Source organism: Aythya ferina (genome assembly GCF_964211825.1).
Source record: "Aythya ferina genome assembly, chromosome: 9".
Lineage (NCBI taxonomy): Eukaryota > Metazoa > Chordata > Aves > Anseriformes > Anatidae > Aythya > Aythya ferina.
Window position 1 is genome coordinate 14,590,935 of NC_140305.1, and position 20,073 is coordinate 14,611,007.

General features: G+C 51.5%; 1 protein-coding gene across 9 annotated transcripts in view; it reads right to left on the minus strand.

The window, feature by feature from the left end:
• Positions 1–4,490: 4,490 nt before the first annotated feature.
• Positions 4,491–20,073, minus strand: part of GPC1 (glypican 1) — a 344,777-nt gene continuing 329,194 nt past the window's right edge. For all 9 annotated transcript variants that reach the window (XM_084528749.1, XM_084528750.1, XM_084528748.1 and 6 more), the window contains 6 exons: positions 16,457–16,622; positions 12,419–12,549; positions 10,387–10,506; positions 9,683–9,816; positions 8,675–8,850; positions 4,491–8,207 (listed from right to left, as the gene is read on the minus strand). In XM_084528749.1, the coding sequence (XP_084384875.1) occupies positions 7,990–8,207; positions 8,675–8,850; positions 9,683–9,816; positions 10,387–10,506; positions 12,419–12,549; positions 16,457–16,622 (945 nt within the window). In that variant the 3' untranslated portion in view covers positions 4,491–7,989. The remainder of the gene's footprint in view (positions 8,208–8,674; positions 8,851–9,682; positions 9,817–10,386; positions 10,507–12,418; positions 12,550–16,456; positions 16,623–20,073) is intronic.

Sequence of the window (20,073 nt, forward strand, 5' to 3'; positions counted from 1 at the left end):
TCCAGGCTCTGCTCCCCGGTGCACCCGGGGCACGATGTGTTGGCACCACTTAGGAGCCTTTCTGCAACCAGCACCGGGGTTTGCTTCATTAGATGGGAACAAATGGTTTCCCACGCTATGGCAAGACACTAGCTGCTACGTTACCCTTGTCCTGCCTGGGAGGTCGCAAAAGCACAGCTTTCTTTTGCCTGCATTCATTGAGGAGCTTGTTGTGGTAGTCCCTGAGCGGTGTGCCATGGGCGGTCTCCAGTTCGAACCTGGATGTGAGGAGAAGACACTGGTGTGACTCAAGGCACCACAGCTCCTTGGCAGCTCTCATCAGAGCCCTTTTGGCCAGCCTTTCCCACAGCAGAGCACAGCACGGCCCCAGCGGAGCAGTGCAGGCCCTGAGTTAGGAGTGTTTCCTCAGCTCCTCTGTACATCTTCTGAGCTCTGCCCGGTGGCAATGGCTGTGCCATGCAACAGCCCCTCTCCTGTGGGCCCTGCGTGAAGCCACATGTAGGGGTGAGAAGCAAAAGCAGCCAGGGCAGTTGTGGGGAGAGCATCTTTGCACAAGGCTTTTCCCTGAGTGCCCACCCGGCAGAACCAGCACAGGGCTTTGGGCACACGCACTCACTCTGGGAAGATGATGACGCGCCCAGAGCAGGTCAGGGACGCCGCGGTTGCTGTGCGAGGGATCACCAAGTCCAGCATCCCTGGGACCTGCAACAGAGGAGTGCAGAGCTGAGGAGATGTGATTCTGGGGAGATGACTGTGGCAGCTGGCTTCCCACTGCTAGACAATCACATTGCCTCTCTGAAACACCCACAGCTCGTCCCCAATAGCCCATTCTCCTACTGAGCAGGCAGCCCTGATGCTGTATCATAAACTGCCTGGCTTTTTGTGAGCACAGCAGCTGGGATGCTGTTGCAGGGAGCAGTCCTTGCTGAGACGAAGGCCCAGATTCCCAGGGGGCTCCTCAGGCCACGGCAATCCAGGAGTGAGCAGCACTAACAGGCGTGTGGCAGCGGGGTTGCAAAGGGTGTGCTGCAGCAGTGGAGAACAGAAACACTTACCCTCAACAGAGCTTCTTTCAGCGTGTCCTTCCCTGTCATCATTTCCAGAAAGTCACGGTAGTATTTCATTTGCACTCGTGTGCCCTCAATGAGGAGCATGCCGATGTCCTTCAGGATAAGCGCGACGTTCCTTCCCTTCCTGATGCAGCGGGAGAAGAGGGACATGGTGGCCTGGATGCACCCCACCACTCGTTTTGCAGACACAAAGGTGGCCGCAGCTATCTGAGCGTACCGCAGTGGTTCCAGAAGTTTGTCACCTGGAAAACCACACAGGAGGGCTGGGGATGGGGCAGTAACACAGGCTACACCCGCACCCCAGCAGGCTCTTGGGGATGCCTTGCAGCAGAGGACACGGTGCCGAGCTGTGTCTGGAGCCAGCAGCGGAGCAGGATCCAGGGGCCTGCTTCCCTCCAGGCAGTTTTTCAGGGCTGCTGGCTCTTGCAGCTGTGGCACACAAGGAGCCTGTTGTAAGAGCTGCTCCACAGCAAGCAGTTTGTGTTTGAGGAGCATCAGCAACTCTCCGACCTGGGAGAGGGATGGGAGCCATTTGGTCACCTTGGCCATGTGGTGGGGGAATGTGCACCTCCCTGAGCTGCCAGGGCTGTAGGTGGACAGCTCACCTGGCAGATAGGCCTTGTCGTCCGTCAGCTGGTGGGCATCGGCGAGGTTCCTGGCCAGGCGGAAGACAGGGCGCTGCACCGTCAGCTCCCTGGCCCGAACCCGGAGTCGTTCAGGGATGGTGTCGAAGGACCCAAGGGTGGGGATGCGGACACCCTGCAAGCAGCAGACGGACCCAGCAAGGCAGGAGGGTGAGGAGAGCTGGAGGGAAAACAGGCTGCCCTGCTGGAGTGCTGGACACAAGCTGCCAGCTCTGCTTGGTCTCCGTGAAAGCTGTGCTGGAGCCAGCAGCATCCTCAGGCCCATGGCTTTCAAGGGGTGTCCAGCAGCAGTTTTGTACAAGCCGTATTTCTCCTGTACAAGCCAGGTCTCCTAAGGGGAGGTCCCTGTCTTCTGGGGAGGGGTGGATTAATGGCAGTTCCTGGCCAGGGAAGCGTCAGGCCCTTGGAGCCCCCAGGCAGAAGGGGAGAAGGGTGTGAGCCCACCTTGCGCAGCAGGAGCTGCTGGTGGACGTAGCCAGCCACGGTGTCCCAGACGGCGGCTCTCACTGGGAAGCAAGCGAAGGCCGTGTCACCCTCTGCCAGCTCCCAGCCCTTCGGCTCACCCTGACGGGGGCGATGCGCTCAGGGTGGGTGCTGGCCACGCTGCTGCAGGGGCTGTGTCTGCCCTTACCCACAGCAGTGAACGGCGGCACCATGGGGCCCTCCCGGCCGGTGTCCCAGAAGTCCATCCTGGGCCGCATCCCGCTGGCGAGGCGCTTCCCACGGAGAGGGCAGCCAGGCCCCGGGGGACCTCGGGGAGGGGGCAGCACCCCGCCACCCCCACCTGCTCCTGTTGTGATGCAACAGGGGCCTCTTGTTGCCTTGGCAGGGCCCAGTCCCCGTTGGTGCGGGGAGGCACCGTGCCCCTCTCACCTCTGTGCCCCTCTCACCTCTGTGCCCTGGGAGCACGCAGCTGGCAGCAGCTCCCTTTGCAGCCTTTCTGCCTGCCACCAGGCTTTGGTGACAGGAGACTTCATCGTGGTACCTGGCAATCACTCAGAAAGCTCATCTGTAAGTGAAAGCTGTGATTGCCTTGGTTTGTACAGCTAAACTGCTCCTGCTTTATGGTAAAAAACAGACAAAATACTGGTGTTTTCCAGCTTTTGCTCTTAATCTCAAATGTAGGGCTGAGCTACTAAGCAGCGACCTATTTGGCACAGCCTACTGGTGTGTGGGGCCGTGGGCATGAGCTTTGTTACTGCTGAGGTTTCTTTTCTCATCACGGCCGCTCTTGTTACCCAAACTGTGGTCTTTATTTATGGGGTGTGAACTCTCCACTGAGCTGAAGGGCAGCAGCAGCCCAGCCGATTGCTCTGGGGTTTGCCTGGTGTGCACGGTGTGCCTGTGGTGGGACTGGTTTACCAGTTCCCCACCCTTCAGCAGTACTGGTCTGTTCCATCAGCGTCAGTTGTCTCTGCTTCTGATAGCTGTGATGCCTCAGCATGAGGCTGTGCATGTTTGCCAGATGTCCAACAGGTACCTGCTGGCAGCTGACCTGGTGTAGGTCTGTCACACCAGAAAAGTTATCCTTCCCAACACCCTGCTTGAATTGCAACCCCAAGGAGCTGCTGGAGGCCTGGTGCCTCAGCCCAGCTCCTGCTGTGGGCTGCTGGGGGGCTTCTGGTGTTGGTGTGGCTGTGGTTGGGGCATGGTGCAAACAGCCCCTGCTGTGCTTGCTGTCTTTCATCCTCTTGCCATAATCTGTGTTGAGCCTGGACCCGTCTTCTTGGTGACGTCCTCTCAGGTAAGTGGTTGGTATTGGGGTCACTGAGGCCTCCCCTTCTCTGTGTGACTGCAGGGAAGAGGAGGAGCTTGCATCGTGCACTACCTCTTTTGTAATTTCTTAGCAGTTAGTTTGCAAATGTGTTATTCGGCATATTTACAAACCAACAGAGAGGTTTTCAAAACAGTTTTCATCCACACAGACTGGAAGTCACTGTTATTTAAGGTCATAATTAGGCACAGAGGAGGCAAAGGCGGTGACTGCTCTGCAAACAACTTGTGATATTTCTACACTTGCTTGTATTTATAAAATTTGAGCATATGGCACCTAAATAGCTGTAACAGCAGGACGGTAAGCTAAGGGAATACCTACTCAGTCAGGGGTATCGCACAATTTATTAAATTTAAGTGATATTTGCTTCCAGGCAGATATACTTTTAGTAGTTTCCAGTTAGCAAGTTTCACTCTGACATGTCATTAGCTGCTTTTGACATATTGCCTTGACCCCTACATTCATCAGCTTCTGGAAGTGGAAGGTGCAGAGATAAAACACAAACCTTTCTGCTCATCATTTCAGGCTCAGGCACTCGCTGACGATGAAATATCCGTGTCACAGCCCATGTTCTGCTTCACTTGTTAACTCTTAACTTGTTAACCAACAGCTGCACTAGCACAAGGCCATCATACATAGCACAACGCTGTGCAGTAACAAATACCAAGGGCATTTCTTATTCCATTATGCCATGACTTTCTCTGCCTTTGCATGAGAAAGAGGATGTTTGGAATACTTGCTTTGATGACCTCAAGTTACCTTCATCTTGTTTTCACATCCCTTGCAGCCATAAAACCTGAGCACTTGTTTTTGCCAGATTATGTAAGATTACTTGTAGGGCAAACCAACATTCCTCATATTTGCTTCAGCCCATGGTGAACGTTGTGGCTCAAAGCGAGGTTTCACTCCTCAGGACTACTGAACTGGAGTTTATCCATACCTTAAAGGGGAAAAAATAAAGAAAACTCCAAACTCAGAGAAGAAATGAAACTGCCCTGTAAATACAGATTTAAGTCTCCAGCCTTTTTATTTATACAAGGATTCAAAGAACATATTTTAACTTTAGATAAACAGTGCAAGAGAGTTACAAGTACCTTGGTAACAGAAAGAAATAGATAACTGTCCAGCTATGCCAATAAGTGAAATAATTCTTACTCCTGCAGATAAAAATGCATCTGTTTAAAGCAAAGGTGGACTTTAGATATTTTGCTATAATTTAGCCCCTACCAAGCCCACCAGAAAACAACAGGCAGTTTGTCATTTGTAAATGATAAGTAGCTCCACTCTCAAAGCCTTTTGAGACCCTCACCCTTAGTTAAAACATACACATTATGGCACAAAAGAGCAGGCTGAAAGACAGAGACGCTTGGAAATCCGCTATTTCTGGTTCTTCCTTTTCCGTGGACAGGAGCCGTCGTTAACATCCTTTTCTAGCCCACCAACCTCCTCTACACTCCTGTGAAGCAGACGCCTTTTCAACCCGAACCATCGTGAGTCACCACCTTGCTAACATTGAAGCAAATGTTTCTTCCCCAGCCGCCCCTGCTCCCCAGAGCTCCCCAGTAACAACAAATCCAAAGCTGGAGCCCCTGAGATTCCCACAGGGTTGGGGACGTTTGTCACAATGTTATTGAAAGGGAAGGAGCCCAGGAAATGTCGCTTGTAAGTACTTAAAAGGCCACAGGCTCTGCACTTGCCCGAGTGCAGGTCTTGGGGCTTGTTGGACCTGGGCTGATTTTCCCTTGAGCTGTGCCAGCAGCTGTCTGCAGTCAGGTAGCCACAGCCTGGGTTCAGAGCCGTACCGAGTCAATGCTCTGGGTGGACTCAGCCCTTCTGGCTCCGGCGCTGAGTGCAGCCCCAGGCTGCAGTGGTGGGGCTGTGCCCTGGCTACCAGCCCCACTGGTCATTGCAGGGGCCGGGGAAACCACTCGGCGACAATGAAAAGAGCAGAGAAAGTGAGTAATGGGGAACCAACAAAAAGCAGCAGCGTAAGCAGACGGTGTGAAAAGGTACACGAAGTAACACGAGCAGACCTGGGAGCAAGGAGCGAGGAAGTGTCAATGTCAACATCATGCACCTCCTGGCAACAAGGGGCGAAAGCCCCTGGCACTGCCTCTCACCCTCCTGGCGCAGAGCTCAGGGTGCAGGCGCTCACCGTCACCCCCAGTTCTGCTCAAGGAAGACCGATGCACCTGACCTGCGGTCCCGGAGGGCCACTGAGGTGTAAGCGTAACCCCAGCGAACAGGGGAAGACATCAGGAAGGGTTTCGTCTGCATAACGGTTCTCACTGTATTCTTCAGGCTCTTCTGTGTTACTTTGGACCATCAGGTTTTATTAGTGGAACAGGACCAATGATTTGGGCTATTACATTGTTAAAATATTAACAGGACAATCAGTAAATTCTTTGCTTTACATTTAAGGTGTGCTCCTCGGTGCCTGTAAGAAGCTTTGTAGCGTAAGAGGCTGACAACAAACTTTAACTGCATGGAAATGGAAACAACAAGGACTTTCCTGTTATGAAAAGCAAAACATTGACCTCAGTAGCCATTTTTTTTAACATTCCAACCCAACCGCTTTTTGAAGAGGATACAGTGTTTTAATGCCCTCCTCCCCCTTTTGCTTTTGCATCTAAAGTTTCTGCAGGATTGGTTTTACCACTGGGTAGAAATTAAAAAAAAAAAAGGGGGGGGGGGGGGGGGGAAGACAGGAACTCTTTGGCCCAGTAAAAGTAATGTGGAACTTGCTACATTTCCAGAAGTAAATCTGTATAAATCTGTGACTTTTAGTTATCCACTCCTGTATTTGGTAGGACGCAGAAGATGATAGATACTCCTCTGCCCTCCCTCTCTCTCACAGAACAAAGACATCTGAAATAAAACCAACCCCATAAGGACGAAGCCCATCCAGACACTGTGCCTGTGTTGTAACTATGGCATCTGCTACACCGACATCTCCAGCAGATGCCTGCTGTACCCGTGAGTTAAACGAGCCTTCTGGACACCCCAAAGGACACAGCCCTACAACAGAGACAATCCTACAGACACATGAGGATACTTATATATCTCCTGGAGCACCCTGGTGCTGGATGACCCAGAGGCTGCTGGGACTGGGCAGCAGCAGGGTGACCGGGTGCTTCCCTGAGCTGTAACAGGGCCACGGGCGGGCATCTGACCTGCCCTCTCATGCAGTCCCTGCAGCAGGTAGGACAAGTGTGTGGAAGGGTGGGGAAGGGATAGGAAAAGCAGGACGCCACTTAAAACCCAACAATGCAACACGAACGAACACCAAAAGAAAAAGTATCTCCAACAAAGCGTCCCATTTTCTCAGCAGGTGCTACCTGTGAGTCATTCTTCTGGGCAGAGACACCGCCACGGGCTAATTGCCACCAGCTCTGCTCTGCCCTAAGGCTTGGGGTCACTCCCTCATGCGCCTGGCGTGAGCTATCACAACCAGTCACAGTGCTCTCATTAGTACAAAGTCCCTGGTCTTTCTTACTACCACAAAAAAAAAAAAAAAAAAAAGGGCATTCATATCCATGGCTGGGGCCAGAGGAGGAAGAGGCAGCACAACTGTCTGTCTAGTAAAGAATCCTACTGTGCATTTTTTTCATCTCTCTGTTACCTACTACGGTACTGCACTGCAAGTAGAAATTGGACCATTATTACTTGGGTAAAAAAATGGCTTTCCGACTAGCATGCAAAGAAAAAATACCCCAAACCCCAACCCCTAACACTCAGTCCCAGTCACTTACTTAGATGTAGGCATTTAAAAATGTCGTCAGCTACGAGCTCTAGTCAAGAAACCCATTTGTGACCTTTCCAAAGTAAAAGGGAGATCTACGTTTTCGGGTCCAACAGCCACTGCCAAACTGTTTCAGTTCAACCCACTGCATCTGCTCACACTCCTGCGTACACAGATGGAAGAGAAGGGTCACCTCTGCCTGTTGCAGAAGTACAGAAGGAAACCCCAAAACAGTCCCTGAACGCAGCACTTGAGCAGTGCTGTGACCTCAGACCCTCCGCGTTACGCAGCGGTGATGTTCTCAGCCCCCGGCGTGCTTTATGCAGCAGTGTGTTAAGCAGTGCTCTGGCCAGCGGCTGGGTAACAAGATCAGGGAAATTGCATATTCCACTGCGGGCAGCAAAAGAGCTGCCCTCTGAGGGGCTGGCTGGGTTTCCCCAAGAGCCCCCTCTGCAAAGGTTTGTTTCAGCCCCAAGAGCCAGTCTGTGGCAATAACAAAATTCAAACAATGAGGTATGGAAAGAAGGGCCCAGCACTGGGGAAGAGACCAAGAAAGAAGAAAATAGCTCGAGCACTGCCAGAAATAGCAAACAACTGAAACCTTTTTCTCCTCCCTCTTTTTTTTTTTTTCATTTTCTTTTTTCTTTTTTTTTTTTTTTTTTTTTGCCAAGGTGAATTAATTATGTCCTTTTGTTGGTTGGTTGGTTTTGGCAAAGTGAAGCCCTCAGACGCAGTCTTTTTCCCGGCTGTGCTAGTGAGTTACCGCCACAAGTGCTGCACAGCGATGAAAGCCACTGAAAGGAAGAGGAGGAAGGTAGAAGGCAAAGATCTGCTGCTGGCCCCACTGATGCCGTGTCCAGACTGCTTAGGAATAGCGTGCGTTTCTGGCTGCCTGGTGCTGGGGCTCTTAGAAAGTCTTTTGCCACAGACGTCATCAGGACAGCTGTCACCACTGCCAGAGCCACTCATGTCATCACCTGTGGGGAGACAACAAGGGGGTGAGCCCAGCCTGCCCTCCTGCTGGTGATGGCCCTGTCTCCTCCTTGTGCCCCTGCGCCACTCTGCCTAGGTGGTGTCTAAGAGCTAGTGTAAGCTGTCCACATGGAAAGGAGCGAACCCTTGTGGACTTGTCCCACCCCACCAAACAGCGAAAGAGTGACACTGGCCACAGCAGGGACAAAGGACAGCTTCAGAGAGCTTTTGGAGCAGATCGGAGCAGTGGCCTCATCAGCGAGGCTGGGCTGAGCCTGGGGAGAGCACCCAAGGTTTCAGCACGGTGCTGAGAGCCCTGGCCACCCTGCAGCAAGTCAGATGCACTCAGACAAGACTCTGCAGCCCGGAGCCAGAAGCCAGGTCACGGTGACACCTCCCTGCTGCAGGTGTGCATGAGGGCTGCGGGCTGCCAGGACGGACTGCTCAGCCCCGGTCCTGCTCTGCTACTCACTCGCGTCTTGGAAATCCACGTCATTCCCGATGTTAGCGTTGCCCAGACGGTTTGTCATGATCTTTAGCTGCATGATTTGCTGGCGAATGGTCATGTCTGGCTTGGTGATGTCCACCTCCACCTCCGGGTTGTTAATCTGGTTAGCTAAGCCGTCCCCCATCACTTCAGGCAGGTAACTGTGGAGGAAGGTGACAGGTTTAGATGTCTGCGCCCAGCTAAGCTCAGCTCTCCCCACTACAGACACTGGTGATAACGCAGCCTCTTTGAAGCACAAAGAAGCTGCAGTCAGTGGCGTCAGCTTGTCCGACAGCCTCAGGCAGGGGAAGGAGACTGAATGCCTGTGCCTGCTGCAAGCTGAGCAGGAGGGGCTCTGCATCTGGCCACACTAAGGCTATGGAGAGTAAAGTCCATGCAGGAAGGCTCTCATGTTTACGATGATGCAGCCAGCTCTAGGGATGGCCAAGCTCTGCTGCCATCTGCCTGCTCTGGTTAAATGACTGGCACCTGGGATGACCGAATCCCTGTGCCCCACGAAGACCAGACAGGTCCCCAGGGAGGCTTCAGAGAACTGGAAACTGTTGGCCAGCAAACAGCACTGCGCTGCTCACTCCTGCAGTGCTGATCTGCTCCATGAGGACTATGGGGAGGTGCAGCAGCTGCCCATCTTCCCTTGCAGCCATTCCTAACCATCAGTCATGGGTGAGGGGTGTTTCTGCAGCTGCTGGATGTCACCTGGGTGCCTCCTCTGCTGAGGTGGCAGCATTGCAGAGCAGGCATGGTTAAAGACCTGCATGCAATTCTCAGTAACAGCCCTAGAGTTTGGGAGGCAAATCCAGCCCTTCTGTCTTACAATTGCATGCAGTATTGCAAAATTGCTCAATTAGTACAAAACTACTTAGTCATTTTTTGGCAAAAGCATCTTGATGCTTAACCCTTCAACACATAGCAAAATAAACCTTAAACCCTGCGTCTCCCAGTGCTGTCCTGGCACCCTGACCCTCTCCATACCTGCCCTTGGTCATCCCATTCCAACACTTGTCATCCGATGCTGAGCTGGCCATTACTCTTTTGCTGCACAGGACGCTGGGCAGGGTGACCCAGTACGACTTGAGAGCTGTCAGATTCCCTTTGGCATCTAAAACCTATAAAGAAAGAGGATGCTCAAGGCCAGGAGTGCCCCATGGTTGTTAGAAGGACAAAGATTCTGGCTATGTTTTCATCTTACCACATGGCCATCACATAGTGATGTCTTTTCATCACATAGTCTGTTTTTATGCTGACAGTGAAGTGTCACCAACTTTCCCCTACAGACCAGCCCTCAACCCAAGCACCCAGGACCAACGGTTACGTGCCAAGGACTGTTCTGGTACTGCAGACTTGACCAGGAGAAGATCATTTTCTAGATCACGAGGGTAATGCCAAGAAGCAGCCTTAGTGGCAGCCAGCTGAGGTCTGCCAGGGTGGGATGTGCTGATGTCTATGATGGAGGAGCCTCTGAAATGTGGGACCATAGCAGCTCACACAGCCCATCACCCACAGAACCCAAATCCCCCACAGAGCGGTTGGTGCTCTCACAACAACAAAGCCTCGGGTCCCAGAAACACAAAGGGACTGCTCTCCACACAGCCAGGGCCCTGTGGTCCAGCAGTCCAGGCTGGATGCAGCTTGCAAGCATGGCCACCCTGACACACCAGCGGGGAAGACAAACTCACCAGCATCTCCAGTGCTACTGCAGAGGATTTTGCTTCTAATGCGACCTTCCCCCGCCTTTTCTTGTCCTCACTGCTGGAGCCTTTTGTGCTGATTTTGGGATTTCCACAGCCTTGGAAAACCTGAAAAACAAACCAAACTCTCTACTCCATGCTCTGAAACTATTTACTTAATTAATTAGCACTCCACAGTACTTATTATTATTATTATTATTATTATTATTATTATTATTATTATTATTATTATTATTATTATTATTATTATTAAAGTATAATCATCTTTCCTACTTGGAAGATCCCTAAGATTCTGGTTTAGTTTCTGGTCAGGTTACTCTTGTGCCAAGACTTGTTCTCAACACACTGTAACTGTTTTTAGTTACCACAGTCAGGCAAAATGTTCAGAAAAACAACAAAAATTAGCATGTTTTTGGATGAGTCACTAATGTTGATATTAAATTACATCCAGCAATTTTATCTATTCCTATGATGATTTACAAATAAAATTCTGGGACGTCTTAGAAGAACAAGATGGGAGTTACTCACACCAGTGGCGTGAGCTTTGAGACTGCAGAGCACGTGAGCTGCTCTGATCTGGATACAGACCGAGGTGGGACCACCCCAAGGACTCCTGCAACAGGCGAGCACACTTCAGCGATCTGATACCCCCTCAGACCAGGAGAGCGCTGTGTGAGGAGGTGTCCACATCTGTCAGGCTGGATGTTTCAAGGCCAAATGAGGATGATGGACTGATTTATCTGTTAACTTCGGGTACTTCCTGTCATCCTAATGCCAGCCCAGTCACCATTTGTAGCCAAAGGAGAGCAGAAGCCTGGGCTAACCCTGAGCTCACCTGACAATACTCTTTATCTGATCATCATTTTGCCATACTCAAAGCCAGAGCCTGCAGCTGCAGCAGCTTGCAGCTGCAGAGCTCTGTTGCCAGTGCCACCAGCAAAGGCTGCCACATTCCCCTGGTCACCAGATCTTACTGAGAAGTTTATCAAATACATTTGGTTGCTCTGGTCAATAGGCTAGACTATTCTTACCCCCTTTTGATTTTATCGGATCTACTCTAAGTCCCTCGGAAACACCTTTATTTGCAGATGATGTCATCACGGACTTGCTTTTATGTGGACAACTTTAGTCTCGCCTAACAATGAGAGAAGGAACATGGCCTTTCATGTTAGAAAAGAAACATAAATGAGCACTTAGATGCATGCTTCTGTTAGTCTGTGATGCATGCCAGTGAATACCTGCTTGGCTAAGCAATATTTTTGGCCCTTCCCTTCTCCAAGATCCAGTTAGGGCCTGCCCTACACCTTTCATCTGCATCTTTGCCCTAACTGTGGGATAGCTGCAGGATCTGGGGAATGCCTGGGCAAAATCAGAAGCCCTGGAGGGCTGTTTTTGTTCCCAAAGCTTCTCTCACCTGCAGCTATCAAAATGATTGTGGTTAAGTGGATAAATATACTAAAAATAGAAGACCAACAGAAGAAAGCTTCATGATATGCTTCTTGAAAGCCAGGTGAGCATCAGGAGAGCCTGTTTTGTATTCTCCAGATGGACTGCCAGATTGCAGCTCTGTCCCACAGATCCAACCTGATAGCCTAGTGTTTCTATTGCACAACATCACCCCAAGGCAGGCTGAAGCAGCTGCCTTCTGTCACTAGCGTAAGAAGGACTGTGCACTTTCTCTAACTGCCTCAGCTCAGCCAAAATACTTCAAGGCTCTTCAGACACAGATGCATCTGAGAGCAAATGCACCATGCCTCCCACAGTCCTTGCATATGCAGTCCCACCTGCACGTCTGTACCTAAAGGCAGCTGGCTGCGGCAGGGAGCAGCATTTGGAAATACCTGAGAAGGTTTCTGTCTGTGTAAGACAGTGGTTTGCTATCATTAAAAGAGCAGGGATTTTATCTCTCTCTTTCATCCTTCATCTCCTTTAATTCAGTTGAACACTGAGTGCAAAAAACATTTGGTCCTGACGGTTACACATGGTATATCCTCAGCCAGGCCCAGGCACACACTCTTACCTTGGCTGTGATTGAATCTTTGTTTTCTTGCAAGTTAGAAATAGCTTCAGAGATCCTCATGTGAATAGTCCCTATTACCGTGTCTACGTTGTATGGTCCATCAATCCGATCAGCCACTACGACCAGGGAATCTAGTGAAATAAGACAGAGACATCCTCTCATCAGACAAACCAAGTTAAAGCTCATGCTCATTGTGGGTGGGGCAGGCCCCTTGGCAGGCTTGCTGGAAGCCATCTCTCCATTTTCACTACTGCCCAAGCCTATGCTCCTTTTCCTCTGGAACAGGACTGATCGCAGAGGGGCTCGCTGCTTCCCAGCACGCAGGTAGAGCCATCCTCAGTAGCAGAGGACCAGCAGTCATCTCCTGAAAATGGCAAATCCAGCCTGTGCTCATACAAAGTGAGAAACATTTCTGGGGGTGCTGCAGAAAGGAAAAAGGGAAAATTGATGCAGAACTATAAAGTAATACATAGCTGTACTTGGACCTAACCCTCCTAACTCACAGCATGTCTTCAGCTAAGTCGACAGAAAGTGCCAAAGGTGTCCAGCAGGAGTTAAAGAGGACCTTAGGACAGGACCCAAATTGTTTTTAGATACCTGAAGTAGGATCTTAACCAGGTCTAACTTTGTGAGTCAAAAAATTTAATTCTGAAAGCCACTGCTAAGCTGCTACTGCCTCTGTTTTCTTCCATGTCTGCTTTAGTAGCCCTGAGGCCAGACCATGCATAAGCTTCATCAGGATTTAGGGACCTGGCGTTCAGTTACTTGTGACCTCCGATGGCTCCAGTGTGGTCTGCATCCCCTAGGGGACACCAGAAGCTTCCTGGCAGGACAAGGGATCTTGCAGAGCACAGGGGTGGTTCACGCTCATTTAGAAAAGGAAGTGTTTCACGTTCCTGTGGCATCTCCATATGGAAAAAACACCTGTGACAGCTTCATGTTGATTTTTCTTTTCTTCACAAAAAGGGTCAATTCTCAGGGTCTAGGTTGGAGAACTGTGTAGTATGTAAATGAAGTCATTCATTAGGAGTGATTAATTTTCTGTCCTAAATCCTTATACCTTACCCATCAGCCTGGCATGAGACTGTCATTGCAGATGGTATGATGCTGCAGAAAGCTTATTCAGCACGAGTCCATTCTGCTGATATTGTCCACGAGCAATGAGATCACCAGGTGAATTATACCCAGCAGTTCAAGAGCGTACCAGTAAAACGTGTCCTTCATCCTACAGCATCCCACAGTGTGTAGGTGCCACGTATGACAATACTTTGAAGCACTGAGGCTTCCCTCTGGGCTGCACTGCAGATTTCCTATGAGCAGGAGTCTGGCCAGCCAGGCCACTAAGAAGGACCAACACACCACTTCAAACTTGCTAGGAAAGTGTTCGGTCACTGTCCTGTGCAAGCCAGCAGGACTTGTCCAGAAAACCCCAAGTGACCTTCCATGAGGTCTAGGTGATGTTGTGCAGAAGCACTGGGTCCACAGTGGAAATATTATACCAACAACGAAGGCCTGATCCTGAGCCCAGCGCTGCCAGTGGAACAGCATGCACAATCCTCACAAATATTTTCTCTTTGCTATTCCATGTCTGATGTTCGCACCCTGACAGCTCTCGGCGAACGACCAGACTGTGCAAGTACTAGAGGCAGGACAGCACAAATGCACAGAAGATACCAGATCATGCCCACAGAGCTCACAGCCTGTGCTCAGGTCCATAATGTGGGATTTAACAACATGCACAGACTGGGAACAGTATGTATTTACTTTCAGCACTTAAAAAAAAAAAAAAAAAGGTTTTGCCCATTAGCTTGAGTAAGAATGGAAACAAGGGCCAGAGTTCCTGAGTTAATATACTCTCTTTTCTTGCAACACAGTCTTATGGCAGTACTGATTTCTAATGCTAAATGTGCCATACAAGGCAGAAATGTCTTTTGTATGCTGGGTAATACCATCTCCTGCACCATTAAAGAGCTTGCAGTCTAACTCTGCTGCCACTCTGGACTTGTGGTGTCATCTTCAAGACTATATTTTTTCAGACAATTTTAGCCTGAAGATATGCTAAGCTTGAAATACAGACATTTAAATCAAAGGCTGCATCCTCAGATTAGTGATAGATTATATTTGACCACATACTGTAAGGACTTCCTTTAGTTTGACTGGCCCTAATTTGCCAAATTGAAGGAGTAACGCTGTCTAGTTAACGAAGTCCTCTCCAGCTATGTGGAAGGGCCTAATGGTGCAGAATGGACAATGCCAGTGTGCTTCTACCTTTGCCTGCATGTCTTGCTCCAGTCTTTGATCAAACTATGACATTAAAAGGTACAGCTGCCATTTGTAAGAAGCTCCAATTTCCTCCTAGCCATCAGCTCCTGACAAGACCGGTGTCTCCTGGGCAAGAGGAACCCACAATAATTGCAAAACGCGCCCAGAATTGGCTCCCTGTCCATCAGCGAGAGCGGTACCTTGACCTTGCAGGAGATGGGCAGTCACCCTGCCAGGAGAGCACTGACAGGTAACAACTGGCTTGCTCTGGTCCGAAAGGCCAAAGCTTAATCAAAATCCCGGTGTAAAGCCCCAGGGGAAGGGAATATTCCTCCCCCTCTTTTACAGCAGGCTCCCAAGCTGCTCTCACGGGGAGCAGGAGCAATTAGCTGCAGTGCATCGCCCTTTGGTTCGTTAGCCCCTAGCAGGGGGCAGGCAGCTGGCCAGTGCACCTCCCTTAGTGAGTGCCCTCGCCTCCGTTTGATCTTTAGTGTGCAGTGTCCCTGGGGAGGCAGGTGACACTCCTTGAGCTTCAGTGGGACTCTCCCTGTCAGCACCACCACACCTCAGTCCCCAGCCCGCCCATGGGGTTGCAGCTGGCTGGTGGAGCTGGCGTCCCGATGGCCTGGCAGTGGGCACCAAAAAGGGGAAAGGCCAAGCCTGAAGCTGATCTGCCCTGCTGCTGCAAACTGTGAGCCCAGACCGTCACACCAAGGCTCCCTTGGTCTCAGATCACTCCGGGTCAGAATGTATAACCTGGGAGAGAAATGGGAGCTTCCTGGGCACACAAGGAGCAGTGAGAGCTTTACTAATGCAAACAACCTCCCTGATGGCCTGCAGCTGGGAGAGGACATGCTGTAACACTGTCACACCATTTTCTAAATGCAGACCCTTACCAGCCTTAAACCACATCTACCAGCTCTGCAAAGCCACTCTTGACAGTTGTTCACTTCTAAACCAGAGGCCACAGACTCTGGAAAAGCAGCTGAATGATACACAAGGTCTTCCTGAAGGAGGCACTCAAGTTTGATCAGGCAATGCAGAACGTCTTATGGAAGTGCCTGGTAGAAATTCTCTGGTCTGTGTTGCACAGGAGATCAGATCACAGCAGCACAGCGATATTTCTGCCTTTAAACTCAATGAAATGGACACCTCTATACACATACAACCCACTGAGCTGTGTGACCAAACAGAAGAGAAATGAGCTCTATTATCATTTAAAATACAAGTCTAATTTTCCCATTCCTCATGTGACCTTAGCCCCTCCCTCCCATGCACATAAGAGGCCTCTTTCCATTTAGCAGTAATTCTGATCCCTTTGCTCTCCACCCATGGAAAAAGTTTATGGCTTCACGTTTCCAGATGACCTCCCAAAGAGGGCTGCCCAGAGCTTCCCATGTGCTCTCAGAAATGGTCTCATATGGATGAGGAGGCAGCTTGGACAGTGTGGCAGCAGGACGTGTCCATGAGCCGCACAATTTGGGAGGCAAGGACAAGTTAGTTGAATGCTGTGTGTAGGCAACCCCTAACAAAGATAGAGAAGATGAAAATGCCTGAACTCTTTGGTAGCCATACCAGTGTCACTTTCTGATGGTCTTAAAGCCCAGCAAAATGTCCTGCAATAGCTTCTAGACTTTGGATCACGGGCAGAGAAACAGAAGTGTAAGAGCCTCCTTGAGTGCTTCCAATGGCCCTTTCTTTACTTGCCAAACGCTACCTCAGAGAGTTCAAAAGGCGCCACCAGAGGTGGCTGTGCTGTGGCTAAGGCCTTCTTACCCATCAGGTACTTCCACTCGGTGTTGAGGTCCGCCTGGTTGGCCAGGCAGCCCTTCACAACGTTCAGGCAGTAGTTGTTGCACGGCTTCACGCTGGACATGCCCCGGCAGTGCGGGCAGTACATCAGCTTCATGATGGCGCGGGTGCACTCGTGGCTGAGGGATACCTGGGGGAGACGAATCACAGTCAGAAACACCGGCAGGCGAGGGGGGGAAGGCGTTGCTCCAAAAGGCAGCGTGGCTTCCCAGGTGTGTGGCCCTGGGAAGGCTGAGTCCCCTCTCACCACCTCTCCTTCCCCCCACCCTCCCTCGGTGTCACCCCTCACTGGAGGGATGGGACCTCAGAGTCCTGCTGGGGAAAAACAGGGAAAAACTGTAAGTGGGCACCATCATTTTTCACTGTAACAGGAAAAAACTGTTAATTAGGCACCATCTCCCTTCCAGGCCAGGCCTGCCCCCCAGCAGACAAAAAGGGAACAAGCACAAGACTGAAACCAAAGAGCCCCTTCAGTGTCATCACCAAGGCTGAGGGACACGGGGCTCGGCAGCACTCGGCCCCAGTCGCCATCACACCACGTTTAAAGGCTGAGCACTGTGGTGGCGAGGTCAGGCTTGTGCTAACTGAGCCCGTCCCTCCCGGTGCCGTGACCGCAAGCTCTGGCTGTGTGACCCTGCCACGTGCCCAGCGTGAGCCGTGCCCTCCCTGCAGGACGGATGCTGCTGCAGGTGCAGGTGTCCCACCACAACCCGCAGCTCCGGGCTCCCGGTGGAAGCACAGCAGGGGCCAGGACGTGAAAAGTTCTCAGCTGGCATCTTTGGAAAGGAGGATGGTGTTGGAGAAAGATTTGAACAATTGCAAAACCATGGGGAATTGTGGAACTGCCTGCTGTTGAGAGCACTTGACACTGGAGAGAGATTGCTCTCTGGAAGGATCTGAGGAGCTGCAGGAGCCGGTGAAGTGGGCCAGCACACGGTGTGAGCAGTCTGTAGAGCCCACACGTGCAGCCGATGCTCTTCAGGGGTAACTCTGGGGGCGGCTGCTGCTGCAGGGCTGGGAACGGCCCCTGACCTCTTCACTGACTGTGACAGATACTCAAACACAGCCTTTCAAGCTTCTTCTGGAAGAAGAAATTCTGGGAAGAAAAATCCAGTTCCTAGGCTGAGAGAGAAACCCCTGCAGAGTTTCCCCTCCCCTCAGCTGCCTGTGGTGCAGCACCTCACCTCCAGCCAGCCTCGGATGAGAGAGGTGGCACGGTGCTGGGCTTTGTCTGGCAGGAATGCACTAAGAGAGCCTCGTGGGGACCTTTTGGGACCAGGATAAGACTTTCTGGGTCTCGCAGAGAGAACCCACACTCGGAACACTTCACCACCAGCACGCACCCTGAGACGCTTTGGGCTGAACACAGCCCTCCTCCTGCACAGCCTGACGGAAACACCGAGCGAGCCCAGGCCGTGCTCTGCTTTCCAGGAGCGCTTTCTGCTGCGTTTCTGGGCCAGTTCCCACCGGCAGCTGGCGGTGGCTGCGGTGTGGCCGTGCCGCCAGGAGATGGAGGCTTCGTCCCACAGAAGCCAGCAGGGCCGCACGCATCGCAGCCAGCACTGAGGGAGGAGGCAGCACCAGGGCCCCATGATGCGTGGGGACAGCCGGGCAGAGGGACAGGCGAACAGAACAGCCTCAGGGCTGTTCTTGGCTCAGGGTGTAAATAGCTGCGACTGAACAGTACCCAAAAAGGCAGCAGGTATGAATGCACTGACTGCTAACACACTCAGTGGTGAAGACCTTCCGAAAGCAGAATGTTTACATATAAAGCAGGAGGTGCAGCTAGGAAAGGAGCTGCAAGCTCTCCCTCCGCAGCATGAAGATGTCCTGAAGACAACTTTGTCTCGCTGTTTTACAGGCAGCCCCCTCCCAGCCTGGTGCAGCGTGCCCTGGGACCTGCCATGTCCCATCTGGGCCCCTAGACGAGACGGGGACTGTCAGCAGGGGCAATGGGAACCAGGAGGTGGCTGGCTGGGTTGGATGCTGCCATGTTCATGCCTCTCCTGGGTGAGTGGTGGCACCGCGAGGCCTTGTGATGTGCAGGAGGCTGACCCACTTGGGCTTGGAAGCAGGACAGTGGGGTTGCTTGCTGCCCACCAAGGATTCCCTTCTGGGCAGGTGAAGGCTGGCTGTCCAGCAGTGGAGAGGAAAGCCACCAATATTTAGAAAACAAAGCTACTCAGTGCCCGGCCAGATCCCACGGGGGACCGAGACAGAGATAAGTGACAGATCGTGGCTCAGAAAAGCATCTACACCACGCTTGGCTTTAAAGCACTGTGTAAACCCAGCAGCTGTACTGGTGCTACTCACGTGAATGCAGTGAGGCTGTACCGAAACGAAGTGTGCAGTGCACCCAGCAGGCTTTTCACTGGCATTTCTGCTTGCAGGATTTACTCTTTTATTCATTTATTTATTTATCTATGTATGTATGTATGTATTTATTTATTATTTATTTTTTCCCAACAAAACAGAGAGGACCTTTGCAACTGGAGGGCAGCACTACCTCGTCCACTGGTGAGTGCCATGGGAGGGACAGTAATTAACCAGGGTCACCCGAGCCCTGCCATTATCCAAAGGGCCTGCCTGTCACTGTCCCAAGGTGGCTTTGCCTCCTGGAGGACAGGGGAGGGCCGCACTGCCCCAGGCATGGGGGCACTGTGGTGCCTGGGAGAGGTGGCTCTGTCCCTGCAGCCTGTCCCCTGGGCCGAACAGGCCACATGTCTGCACAACTGCTGCTCTGCTGAACCTGGCAGGGGCCAAGTGTTCAACTTAACCTCGTGGCAGAAATGATAAGTGTCAATTTTTGCAGGTGGAAGAGGCCGGGCTCCATGCCCTTTCTCCAAAGAATTACTCAAGCCACCTATGTTTGCAGCAGCACTCCTTTTTCACAGGCGGACTGCAGAGGTGAACTGAAAACAAAGGGATGAGAGGGCACAAGGAGGAATTTCAGAGAGCATTTTCAGCATGTTTCACTTGGCTGGAGCTCAGCTCCCCATCATTCCCCACAGCCCAGCCCATGGACTTTTGTTCCACACAGAGCAGAGGAGAGGGAGGGGATGGGGCTCCCAGAGCTCCTCCTGGCACTGACCCTGCACCGTCCCTCTGTGGGTCTTGGAGCATGTTTTGGAATAGAGCCCTTCACAGCTCTTTAGTCCCTGTTGAAGTAAACTCCCATTTTTTTTTTCAGGTAGCACCTCACCCACAACAGACACAAGTACAGCTGCCCTGATAGAGACCTTCCCAGGGAAGGGTGGGTATTAATTTCCCTTGGCCACTGCTAGCAAAGTGTTGCTAATTCAGCTGATGTGCTCTTGGAGAGCTAGAATGGAAAGCCCCTTGGTGTAGGATGTCCAAAGTGCTTCTCTGTCCCTTTGCCCTAACCAAGAGCCCGTTCACCTTTCCCTGAAACTGCTACAGAGCAGCACAGACAAAGGAGCCAACACAACAAGAGGAAAAAATCCAAAATAAAGGACCCCACCCACCAACACCCTCATACTCTAAGACACTCCCTTGTTCTGTTTTTTTTTCCTAAAGCCTTCAAAAGGCCCTAAAACATTCTGACCACCCCCCTGCTCAGC